Raw genomic sequence first — 12,968 nt, 5'->3', positions numbered from 1 at the left:
TTTTGTGGACCTTTGAACTAAAAGAATTAATTTACAAGAATTGAAGTTGAACAAAAGTTTCTTTTTGATATTGTGGATTACATTATTATGATAAAAATACAGAGACTATCTCGAATGTGAATAAAATTGTTTATCTGATCGCCTTTTATATATTTATGATTATTAATGTATAAAATTCGCAGGGCTTTTTTATATTTTAATGGTTACATATACAATGTGTATTTCATTGTAAAAAAGTTGTTAAAGCGTGTGTAAGTCAAATACTACACACTGAGAAATCATTTTAAACAATCCTTCGAAGAGTGAATTTGGTTGGCTTAGTCTGCTCGCTTTTTCATCGTCCATTTTTTCTTCTTCATGGCTTCGTTTCGCGTTCAAAGGTGTTGCGTCCCAGATGTCGGTTTCGTCTAGCGATCTTCTGGGCGGCGCTGCTCGAAAAGTAATCTTCGGCTGAACGATTTGGTCGTCAAGTTTTTTTTCTTTCTTAAACTTAAAATTGAGTTTGGAACTGACGGTGCGGAGAGAAGCTTCGATCTAAATCTCAGGTCGAAGGAATTTTTAATGATGACACTGATAGACCGGCTCTTCGATTTACTGTACAGTCAGATAATTTTTTTCCAAGCGCATTCCGGATGTTTAATTTATTTAAAGCACAAATAATGACAACCCATAATCACTCGAATAAGGTATAGAAACATATTAGAGAAGTACGTAAGATCGACGCCAATTGTTCACGTGTAGCCGCGCGTGACACGTACGAAATTCATTAAAATTACCTCGCAGGTAAGCGCATTCCGTAACATTAACTTAGAATCAGCCTGCCTAGCGAACACAGTGAAATCAAATGCGGCAAATACATCAGGAATGATGTATGGCATATATCTGCCTGCAAAGTGGTTCGTTAATAATTCATCGCGTAGGAAGAGGTGCCAGGAAGTCTCCGGGAATCGCATCCTCGCGTATCGCGCGCGTTATGCGACCCGCTGGCAGTAAAACATTTATAGAGCGAGATACCGGTTAATGAGAAACTAAAATGGTAATTAAGCACCGAGAATAAGATGTCAAACGACGAAACGAGCCCACTGGATTCAAGCTCCGACGCGTTCCCCCGGTTTTCCACGAGGATCGGCAGAAGTTCGCAGCGGCATTCCTCGCGCGAAAGACGCGTTTTTCGCGGCAATCACGGGCGAGGGGCTTTTTAATGCCACAGACGAGCCCGCGGAAGGTATGTGCGAATACAATTATTAGCCGGCTCGAAGTGGCTTCCCCGCGCGCGGCGGCTCTCGCGGCGCGCCGGTACCGGCTCATCTTTAATTCATGCCATCCGGTGGCTCGACTCGATCGATAAATTATAATTTCACCCCGTATCGCCCCGGCGCGAGGTGACGGTTACCCGTCAGCCGCGTGGAGGATCACGTATTTATACGATTTCCTTTCTACAACGATGTAACATTTCCGATTATATCCCTCCATCCTCTTTCGACTTCGTCTTATCGAGGGATTTTTATCGGCACGTCAATTGCAACGTCTGCATACGCTGATTCAATACAAGCGTTTTAATGAAAAGACCTACAAGAGTCTATCCGGTTTATTCCGGGGATTTGATAATTATCGCATTATGCTCGCTGGAATCGAAATTTTAATTCTTGGAAAGTTTCACTGACGTTGCTGATGTCTCGTAAATAATATTAGTTTTGACTTTGTAATTCGGTATAACGGCGGGAGCTGAAAGTGGGATAAAATTTGTTCAGCTGAGGTCTCGTTTATGAGTAAATCTGTCGTAAAATAGAATTGTTTTATCAACAATTAGCTGTATACAAGTCTAACGAAATTTTGAAATGTATTTTCTGGAAAACAAAATTTTGAACGAAAAGAATTCATTCTACATTATTAATTTATGTTTTTATATAAAATTAATTTTGTTCCACTATATTGTCAGTGTTCAACTTAATGAACGTATTATCTTGATTGTCACGAGAAGGTAGTTACGAATGAAAGAAATTGTATTCTGTATTTTCTTAAATTTTAATGCAGAATTGCTTCTTCCGGTTGTATCGTCGATTCCAAATATCATTTTTCCCAACTGATATCATTAAGTCTACGTAAGCGATTTTCACAGCATCAGGCTAACACACAAGTTGTAATAAACACGACTTACGACCTGAGGGAACACGAAACATGGTATCAAATTAAATGAAATAAAAATTTAATTTCTGACAGGAGCACCGACGTTAATAAGATTATTTATATAAGTGAAAAAACCAACTACAAATTGGAACACAAATACAAACATATGATCACAGTCTTCTTCCACGTGGACTGGCTGGTAGCGTGTTAAGTCTATAAAAAAGAATTCTAGTCTCCCGCGTTTGCAGGGTGTCAGTTCCCAAGAAACGATTTGCCGTACCACTTTTCCGGGCTGAGGCCGTTAAAAAAAGGTTTTTCCCGCTAAGAGAAAGAGCCACGAAGGAAGATGGAGGGAGGACAAAAAAATAAACGACGGTAATCCCAGAGTAAATATTTACCCTTGCAGGCTGAGGCAAGAGAGCCACGGAGGCGCCTGGTGCCCGAAGCTGCAGATCACGACGGAACCACGCGAGTGGCTGGAAATCGATCTTCACACGGTCCACATGATCACCGCCACCGGCACTCAAGGACGCTTCGGGAACGGCGAAGGTGTCGAATTCTCGGAAGCTTACATGCTGGAATATTGGAGGCCGAAGCTCGGGAAATGGGTTCGATACAGGGACGTCCGGGGCGAGGAGGTGAGTTCGTTTCATTGGCGCGATGATTGAGATGCTTAGTACTTAAGAGGTATCAGTTACGTTTTTTAGTTGATATAATGTGGCTCTCTATCAGCGAAGGAAAATAATTGTTTCGGTTTAAATAAAAATGACGTTCCTTCCGATGAGAGTGTAATGAATTCTCGCAGTTTGTCCAAAGACGAGAATTATTCTCTTGACTAGTAAGCTGCGCGATCGATCTTGTAACGAATACATTGCTGTTAAGTTAAGCGGAGTTTATGGCGGAGTAGTTATTTTCCGAACGCAAACAGTGGAGCAGAAGTACGACAGGAAGTTGTAAATCATCCTGGGTGTATTTGTTGTCTCAGGAAACACGGAGATCTTGTTGAGACAATGCTTGCAGTTCGAAGGTGTTAATGGTGTAAATATAACAAATCTGGGGATTTTTATACTCTTGTGGACTGGGGAGATGTTAGTTTAACTATATAGGGTTGCTGAATATACTTTAATACTACTATTAAATTCATGTTTCCATGTGCTGCGACGTACAAATTTTTATGTGGCTTTTCCGTTGAGATTTATACAACAATAATAATTATAGTCTTATAATAAGCAGGAGTAAAAATCATCTAAAAAAAAAAGATTAAATCTAGTTAGGCACTTCTACATTTTTTTTTCGTACATACAGACATATTATTCAAAATTCCATATATTTTTGTACCGCAATATGAATCACTGTTTTAGTCACTTCATGCAATTATGCACACCTACAGACAAAATATTTTTAATTTCTCCACTTTTTAGAAAATCAACGAAACCGCAAGCTAATCCCTGAAGTGGTTGTCGCGTTTGCTGACTATTGACCGTTTCTACTCATAAGAAATGCAAAATGTGCTATACCTCTTATTGATCTTACCACCATCTATTGCATAATAAAATTATGGAAAACAGAGATAAGAAATCCAAGCTGTCTATAGATGTACTTATTTATTAGTAATATTTAAACACAGTTTTTCTATAGAAAAATCTTATAAAAGTAAAAGTTACACGTTAATGTTGCGGTGTTATGGAAAGTATGGCCTCGTTTAAATACTTTTACAAAAAATTAGCATATTATTTTAATTTATATACAAACATAAGCAAATAATACAATTATTTAAATTAATATTATCAAAAAAAGAAGGATTTTAACATAAAATTCAAACCAACATTTCGTTACACATTTTTTCCATTACAAAAGACAGACGTTTTAAATTCCACTGTTACACAATTCACCCTAGCATGAATATACGTATGTACATAATAAGTATCACGAAACTATGAGGAAAATATGAGATATATTGAAGAGAAGATTCGACAGTTGAACAGTCGTATCCGTTAGCAGCGTTTCGGGGTGGGTAACTTCGTCGTTGGGTCCCCGTTTAGAACCCGAAACCGCGGTTGCGAGGAGGCGCATAATTCAATTCAATTAACCGGTCACAACAATTCACCGGCGCGAAAGATCAACGAGGTTACGTGTAAGCGGAATCTCGCGGTTAAATTTAGTCACGAGGCAATACGCGCACGGCGAGGCGCGCGGATTATTGAGAATGATTTGTAGCGGTGTCCGCAAGTCCGCGGACCGGCCGCGGGCCAGTAACTAAACCGTGACGTTAACAAGACGTAAATCTCGGCCGTAATATGCTGGCCGGTCAAAAGTGGTCCGCGGCGGTCCCGGCCGATGCAATTTACTAGAATAGATCGGTAACCGTGAACCTACGACTTTAATTACCAACACCCAACAATAGGGGCGCAGCCCGTTCATTTATTTCACCGGGAAATATATGTCTCCTACCGCGTTACTCTCACGAGAATCTCGCGAATTCGCTGTGAAGCCTGACACCGATGAATGAACTGTCCTTCGGCCCGTACTACGCCCGGCCACGCGTCGCCAACGTGCTTCTGTCGCTTCGCGATACCTATTATCGCGCACGGCTATTCGCTACACCGCGTAAATCATTTTGATTTAACTGCTTCGGCTAAACTGTTTTGTTTCGTCCGCCATAAATACCGTGCGATGCTTAGTTCAAAGAGAGCTCGCGATTCTCGTTGGAAAACTCGAAGCGGGTGTTTATACGCTGTTCGACAGTGATGCTTGTTAAAAGGAGAATGCCGTGGCTGATCGAGACTGCAGTCACCGTGCGCATGCTCTGGGGAGTCAAGTGACTCAACAGGAACGCCTACTAGTACTACTGAACTGTATGGAATACAATGAAGACAGTTTCTGTTTCCTTTGGTTGGGGTGTAACGAAACTTTTGATTTACTGAATTTTGTAAGTTTTATATTACGCGCTCCAATGCAACTAGCGAATTCAGGTGAAAGTGAATAAAAAGTATTGCTTCTTATTATTTCTACGAGCTTTATTAATGCATGAGTATCTGATCGTTATGATAACGAAATAGTGTACTTTCGTCATCCGTTGATAGACATCTACTTGTCTACAGAATTTTACGTAAATTTTAATTTTATCTACCACTTTTCGACAACTGACGCTAAAGTAAAATATACTTGATAAAGTTTTAAGAAGGGAAAGAAAAGGTACAAATATCATCGCAAAGACCATCTGTACTCTGATTTAACTTCATTTAAATTTAATCCCAGATATCGTTATCGTTTACTCGGAAAGCTAATCGTGAAGCATCAAGAATACGCGTTAATACATTATTCGCTCTGCACTTTAACCTTTCGAAATCTATTTATATTTATTTTCGGCGCAGATCTAATTAAAATTGTTAATTCAGCATCCGTCTGAGATAGGTTTTAAAATAAGTCCTTGGGAATCAACATCGTACTTGTTCTCCTTACTTTCAAATTTATAATCTTTAGTCGATGTACTATTGTGAGTAACCAGATTATAATATTTTTGTTGCGCAAGTTTAAGCATTACAGGAATACAAAACGAAATCTGCCAGTGACATTTTCACCCAAAAGAACTCGGAATTATACTGTCGGGCAGAAATCACTGTCAGACGGCGTACAATTTTCATTGAATTCCAACGCTTGACGTTCACCGTCCAGGAACAGAAACAAATATAAATCATCTCGACTTAGCTGCATTGTTTTCAGTTTCGCTCCACTTTATGATTTTCCGGCGAGGAAAGAGCACCGGTGGTAAAGGAGAGAGCACGTATCCGGGTAGAGTTTCTAAGGAACTTCCACTATTTCGCGATATTTGTTCTGAAGAGCGACGCCGAGACCAATATAAGTCATTTCGCTCTGCCGACAATAACATTATTTTCGAGTATTTTTATTTTATTTCCGGCGAACGCGACACGAACGTTTATTCCGGGGGAACGATCGTGATTCTCGAGAACAGAAGGGATAGGAAAGGTGAGGAGAGAATGAGAGAGTGAGGGAGAGAGAGAGAGTGAGAGAGAGAGAAAGAGTGAAAAAAGAGGAAGGAAAGACTAGGAGATGGAAGGAGGTGAACGTCCAGTCGACGAGGTGGATTTCCTTGGAAGTTAGTACGTGGAGAGAGAGGGTGCTTCGAGCTTATTTGTATAGGAGGGTGGATCAATAAAACGGGAGAAGGGAAAGTCGTCGCGTGCACGCGGGGTCAGACGATTTCGACTCACCTACATAGGCGTATACCTGGTTGAATAGCCGAGGTCCTTCGAATCTACGACGCCGCATCCCACGAAGGTCGGATTCGACGAAATTTAACCTCCCTTCTTTGACCGCGCTTCCATTTACATACCATCGCGAAATAACCTTCACCTCGCGGATGCTTCCTTGGGCGAAGCAACATGCGCTCACCCTTTGGATATTCCCGACAATAGTCGGCGAGAATGTTTCTCTAGAGAATGGTCTGTTTCAATTTTCAATATTTCGAATCTTATTCGTGCCCTGAAAGCTATGTGATACTGGTTGATTAAATTCATTTTTATTGGAATATAAATTTGTGGGAATAAAGAGGAAAGAAATGGGAGGAGTTTAATTAAGTAATCAAAGAGGGCTTTTTATAAGTCAATATACCTGTATAGCATCCTTAGCAAGAAATAACTGATTGAACGAACCAAGCTGTCTTCGTAATAATTACTCCTTTATTGGATATCGAAAGATTTTTATTGATGGTATAGGTCTGAGAATGATCGGTTATTCTGCGCAAATGATGTAAGGGCATTTTTTAAATTTCGAACGTAATTATTTTATTAATATTTCTTCTAAACGTCATGTGTCTCTTTAACATTCGTACATGTAATAGGTAGCTATTAATTTCAATTGCGGATTGAAGAAACGGGATAAGAGAGGAGAAAATCATTTTTGATCGTTAGTTTTTTTATTCAGTTATGTTCGTGTAATGTGTAACAATATAGTTCTGAGTGATAGTATAGGTATATCATAATTTCTTAATTGCTTTTTAAACTACGGTTTAATCCATTTTGTTTTTGAATAAAGTGTATCGCCCCGATTTGTATTTATTTTTATTCTCGTTTATATTTCCTTAAAATTTGAATTTTGTAGCTTAATTAAATCTCAGGAGGTTAACGTTTTAATTTGAGAAAAAAACACAATTTGTAATCGAATCTCTCTTTTCAAAGATTGCGTTAACCCCGAGTAATAACATTTTAAAATGAATTTTATATATGTACTATTTCATTTTAATATTGCAATGATAATAAAAATAATGATGTAAATAATATGAGAAGCACGTAAGATAAAAACAAATCTTATACTGTTGAATCACATCTAATACATCTCACTGAGTCAGACTTCACACGTTCGATAAAAGCTTCAAAATTTCTGCGCATATTTCCACTTAGAAGATCCGAATAAATTCTTAATCTTGCATCTTAATCTAAGAATAATACAATCATCGATCGTATATTTTAATCCAGCATATTTATCTTAAATCGCGTAACTAAAATGTCATTTTCCTGCAAATCGATCAATATGCATATCCTTAACTATGATTATCAATTCTCAGACCTTCTAATTTAGCATATCGTGCCTCGTTAAGCAATAATTTCAATCTCGACTACCCACGAAAATTTCAAGAAGGAACGCAAGTATGAAAAATTCAATACACGACATTTCCAAGCGTGTAATAAATTACCGTCCCAAAACCACAGCCTCCCGTGGTTCTCCGCTTAATTTTAATCTCCCCTACAAAGCTATCTAATTGAGTAAACGGATCGAAACGGTGCCGGTTGCCTGGACCCGAGTAGACGGAAAAGAAAGCTAAAGGAAACCGAGCGATTCTCGTTAATCGATGACGGGTCATCATTTGTGGAATAGCGCTAGATGGAAAAAAGTCGTTCAACGGGCATTCGTTACCGTCCTATGTTCCACCGGAAACAGGTACCAGTTCGCATGAACCGGGCCACCCAAAAAAGTTGGTCGCCGTGACGCGGTGGGGGATAAATCTGCAGAAATTCGTGTCTCTTTCCACCCGCTGCGCGGTCCGCCGCTGTTCTCCGCTTAATTACACAACGACACTCGGCTTATCCGACGAATAATCTCTCCTAACAGCTCGGCTTCGACCAGACAACGTCGGTGGTACCACGCCGTGCGGTTGTCAACGGTCGGCATTTACAGTCCTCTCGGATGAAGCTCTAGAAAAAGAGGAAGACGAACGAACCGAAAATAAGGAAAAAAGCATTCCGCGAACCGTCTAATATTTTCAAGCGGCCGTATTTGGTATGACAGAGATAGGCGCGTGGACATAAATTATCTCGCTGATCCTCCGGTGCTGACCTCATGGTCTAGCCGAGTTAATCGTTTCCATAAAGTACCCGCTTGTCTAATATTTCGCTAAAATTCAGCGTAATTTGCGTGTTAGCGGTAACGTGAACAGTGTGCGTTTCTCAGATCCGGGAAGCAGATATATTTATTGCTAACTTGGTTTCTATATAAGATGCGCGGTTTAATTAAAGAAAAAGAACTAGCTGTGATTAGTGACTACATAATCTTTCTACGAGAACATGGAAGTATGTAGTTTTTCCTTCCTGTTGGTCGACTGAAATATTGTTATATCCGACGAAGCAATATGCTTTTATCCTACACTAAACAAACCCTCTGCGTCTATTTGCAGACGTCAATTGACTGGCTGGTTCTTGTCAATAAACGGTATCGATCGGATAGGGGTTGCTTCGCGATGTAGCTCTGGCAAAATATTTGGAGCAGTACGTCGCATGTTCATCGCATGAACTAATCGAAAATTCTAGATGGTTATGTACAAGAATGTCTTGACTTGTAATAGGATTTAATTATAATAAAATGCAAATGTTCAAGTTTCATTTCTGAAGATATAACAAACAATTATTACCATACGTGTTAATATCGAGAATGAGGTGGACACAGAGTACCTTCTAATCCTCGGTCGGCAGAGTGAACCCATTAAAGGCCTCTGAAAAATCTCTTCACTACTTCACCACGGTTTCTAATTTTTACTGCAAACGGATATGAAGATTTATCTAAAGTGTCATTTGTGAATTAAGTTAAGAACTATAATAAGTGTCTCAGAATTTTTTCAGATCTTTACAAAACTCACAACAATAAACAATCGCGCCAAACCATAACTATATTGACGGCGTAGGGTTAATTAAGCATATTGAAGTGCTCTAATTGATTTTCTACTTACACGTTCTTGATACAAGAGGTTAAGAAAATGTACCTACAGATTAATAATTAGCAATGAATCTCTAAATCAGAAATACTGAATAAAACACAGGATAAAATCTTTTAATTACGCTTCCGAAATTACTTGAATCTTCTCAGTTAAGAAATTCATCGCCCTTCTTTCTTTTGCCCGAACCATTTCCATCAAAATCCGTGTAAGCACTGTCAGTAAAATTTCGAAAGGGCAACGAACCACTTTCATGGTCGCATGACGCATCCGAGGAAATTCGTGACGGCTACACCTCGCGGACCACCCGCTACGTAAATATTCGTCTAATTAAACCGTCAGACAGCTTATCCGTCACGATCTTCCTCGACGACACGGGGCCATCATCAACGGCGGCTTCTGTTCGGTAGCAGGCCGCGACCGAGCTATTCGGGATTGGAAACGCACGGAAACATTAACATAAAATGGGCGTTGGTGGTGGGCCACGCCCTGCTACGACTTCTTCGACCCGTAGCTGGAATTTGTCTGCGACGAAATGTGACAGGGAATACCGCGATGGTGGAAGGCACTCGAGAGTGGTGGGGGAGGGGGTCAAGGAGGGAGACAGGATGATTTTTAAGAAACACGATCGTTCGGTCCGACACATAACGTTGGAAAAGTCTTTCCGACTCGGGGATCGCGGAGTCATTTCGCGGTAGAACGCGTGGGCGCGGAGATAAATATCGAGATTACTTATTTTTCTTGGTGGACGAGTCGACGGCTCGTAAATGCTGTCGTATTTTCGCCCTTTCGCTCGCCCCTCTTTTACCCGCTCCGCAATCGCCTTCGGCTTTTCTCGGAATAAGCGAAAAATTTGTGGAATCCTTTCGGGAATCATCAAAGACGACCGCCATTAAATGAGGACTCTCCTTAGGTGTCTTCAATTACACATGAAAACAGAGGTATATTACTTATCCGTAGAGATTTACGTATCACTTTATGAACTGACATATGCCTCTTTATTCTTACGATAAACGAGAACAAAACGATTAGTATGTGCGAGATTCATAGTTTCTTAGGTTAGAATCTCGGAGAAGGTATTTATTAATCTGGGACGTAATAAAATGTTAGTGTAGATGAAAATAATCTTGATTAAGATTCTTAGTTATTTAAATTCTATTCAAATAGTAAATCTTATTAATAAACTCATCTTTAACAGTTGCGAATTTGATACTAGAAAGAAGTATCTATATGATTCATGATCAGTTCAATTTCACACATTCGTATCATAAGTTGCAATAGTTTTCTTATTCAAAAAATATACATACATAATCTTAACCTTAATATTGATTTCCAATACTCTACCGATGAACCAAAAAACAACGATCCTCAAATCTTTGCTACTGAATTTCCCACTCCTTTGACGAATCCAACCGCTGCTCTGTCGTTATCAACAACAAACTTGTCCATCTTTATCACCGACCGAAACAAATGGATCCCATTCCGCTTACCTCAGAAATTCTACACCCCTTATATTCGCGAGAATACGTACGATCTCAATTTACGTCACACTTTATTCCTTACACAAACATAGGCGCGAGTTACATGGCACGCGGTTGCGACGTCATCGAAATTTTCCCCGACGCCGACCGCTTCGACGATATTTTATTTTCTCAGCGGAGCGGGCTTCTTTCAGAATCGCTCCATTCGCGGGCATATTTCAGTCTCTTAACGAGCATTCCCGGCTGGGCTAGTACGGATCGCCGCGGCGTGCGCTCATTAAACACTTGTAACGAAGTAAAGGGAACGGGAGGTAGTTGTCTACGATGGGTTCCGCGGCGCGCAGCGAAATTTCATACGTGTCGGCTCATTGTATTTCACTGTTCACCGGGTCGGGTCGGGCCGGGCCGGGCCGGCCTGGCTCGACCGGCCGGCAGGGCTGGCGCTCCGCGCGTTCGTTTCGATGTGCTAAACATCAGGTAGCGGCGTCGCGGTCGGAATAACGAGCGCAAATAAAACGGTGTCAGCTACTGGTCCCAATTACTGGACCGCCCCGTCGCAGAACGTGCCGACTCGCTCGACCGCCGACGACGATCATCTTTTAATCGTGTTTCCTTGCCGCGATCGTGTCTCGGACTTTAAATGAAAAAACAAACTTCATCGTAAAGCGACGAGAGATAGACGTTACACGACAGATATGGATGCCGCGTTGTGTGGTGATTGAGAGCACGTGACGCTGTCTAATTTTAATGGTGCCTCGGAGTTTCTGCAGATTATTTGAGTTATTGTGATGTTCGTTGGTCATCTGAATCGTTGTCGTTTATTGGCACGCGTGATGTATCGACGACATCGATCGTTTCAAATATTCTCGATTTTGTATTTCTACACTGAATTTTAGTTTTCAATTTTACTAGTAAAGTATAGGGCAGGAAATGAAGTATAGTAAATTAGTTATTTGATGCTTTTATGAAGATCGTTTCATAAAAGACATATCTTTGTGTATTTCTGAAATTTTGGTTTACATATATGGAATAAAGGAAATGAAATTAACAGTAGAGTGACAGAATTGGATTAGCAAGAAATTAAATTGCAAGTTTGCTACGTTTAGATGGTAAATTTCATCGCGAGTTGGAATTCATCCAACGCCGAATTTTGTATGATTATTTGTGTATCCAACAATTCCATTTATATGTTTCCGTCCTTTCCAATTTCATTACTATCACTATGATATTGTTTTACACTTGTCTGATGATATGTGTAAAATATGATATCCACGAAAAATAGGTGTTTATATGTGTGTATTCAAAAGAAGTCTAGCAAGTAGAAACCATTCTTAAATGCTTCACTCCCATTTAATTTGAATTAACATTCCACTATTCTCAACAAAAATATAAATATGCAAAAAGGAATATGCAAAACATTTATACTTTATTCTACATCACAATTAAATATTTTACATTATTAGCCCGCTAGTAAATAATGCGCATTTGTTATCTGTTTTATAGACGGAATCCATAAGAAATTTTAACAGCGGCAATCAACGTCACTCTCGCTGCGATAATGCAATCCAGTCTAGAACCCATCCTCTATGAATTTTCTAGATTTTATCACGCTTAAAATACCTAAACCGCTGTTCGTATCCCAGGAAGCATTCCCGTGGAGGAGGAGCACGAAATATTTTTAGGAACATTATTACGAGTCGTTAAGGCATACCACGGCACCGCGATTTCTCGTTTCACGCGTTCTCGGATAGAACAACGCACGTTCTATTCCGCCGGTGGAGCGCGAGCCCGAAGGCCAAAACGCGTGTATCGCGGAGGAGGATCGGGAATTTCTCAGACGGCGTCGTCGAGGGTCGTCCCTTCGAAACAAAGGACCTCTTATTTTCCACTTACCGGCCTGACAGCGCTCCTCGAACCTGCTACGAGATTCTCACGTATGGCCGCTTACGTGACCGTGGTTTATCGCATTCGTGATCCCGACAGGTGTACACGCATTCCTATTCGAATGTTTATTATTGATACCTGGCATCGATAGTTTATGGGATTTTAATGATACGCTTCGGAAACCGTACTTATGCCTTCACCGACATAGCGAACGATGTGCTGTATGGTTTAATGTACGAGTAGCTTCGAAT

The 12,968-nt window shown here is 40.3% G+C and overlaps 1 protein-coding gene across 3 annotated transcripts in view; it reads left to right on the top strand.

Moving 5' to 3' along the window:
- LOC116424264 (discoidin domain-containing receptor 2) overlaps positions 1-12,968 on the top strand; it is a 160,819-nt gene that overhangs the window by 127,482 nt on the left and 20,369 nt on the right. For all 3 annotated transcript variants that reach the window (XM_076369522.1, XM_031970431.2, XM_076369523.1), the window contains one exon: positions 2,534-2,765. In XM_076369522.1, coding sequence (XP_076225637.1) covers positions 2,534-2,765 — 232 coding nt within the window. The remainder of the gene's footprint in view (positions 1-2,533; positions 2,766-12,968) is intronic.

Source organism: Nomia melanderi, chromosome 7, assembly GCF_051020985.1.
Source record: "Nomia melanderi isolate GNS246 chromosome 7, iyNomMela1, whole genome shotgun sequence".
Lineage (NCBI taxonomy): Eukaryota > Metazoa > Arthropoda > Insecta > Hymenoptera > Halictidae > Nomia > Nomia melanderi.
Note: the sequence above shows the minus strand (reverse complement) of the source record. Positions and strands in the feature narration are given on the sequence as shown.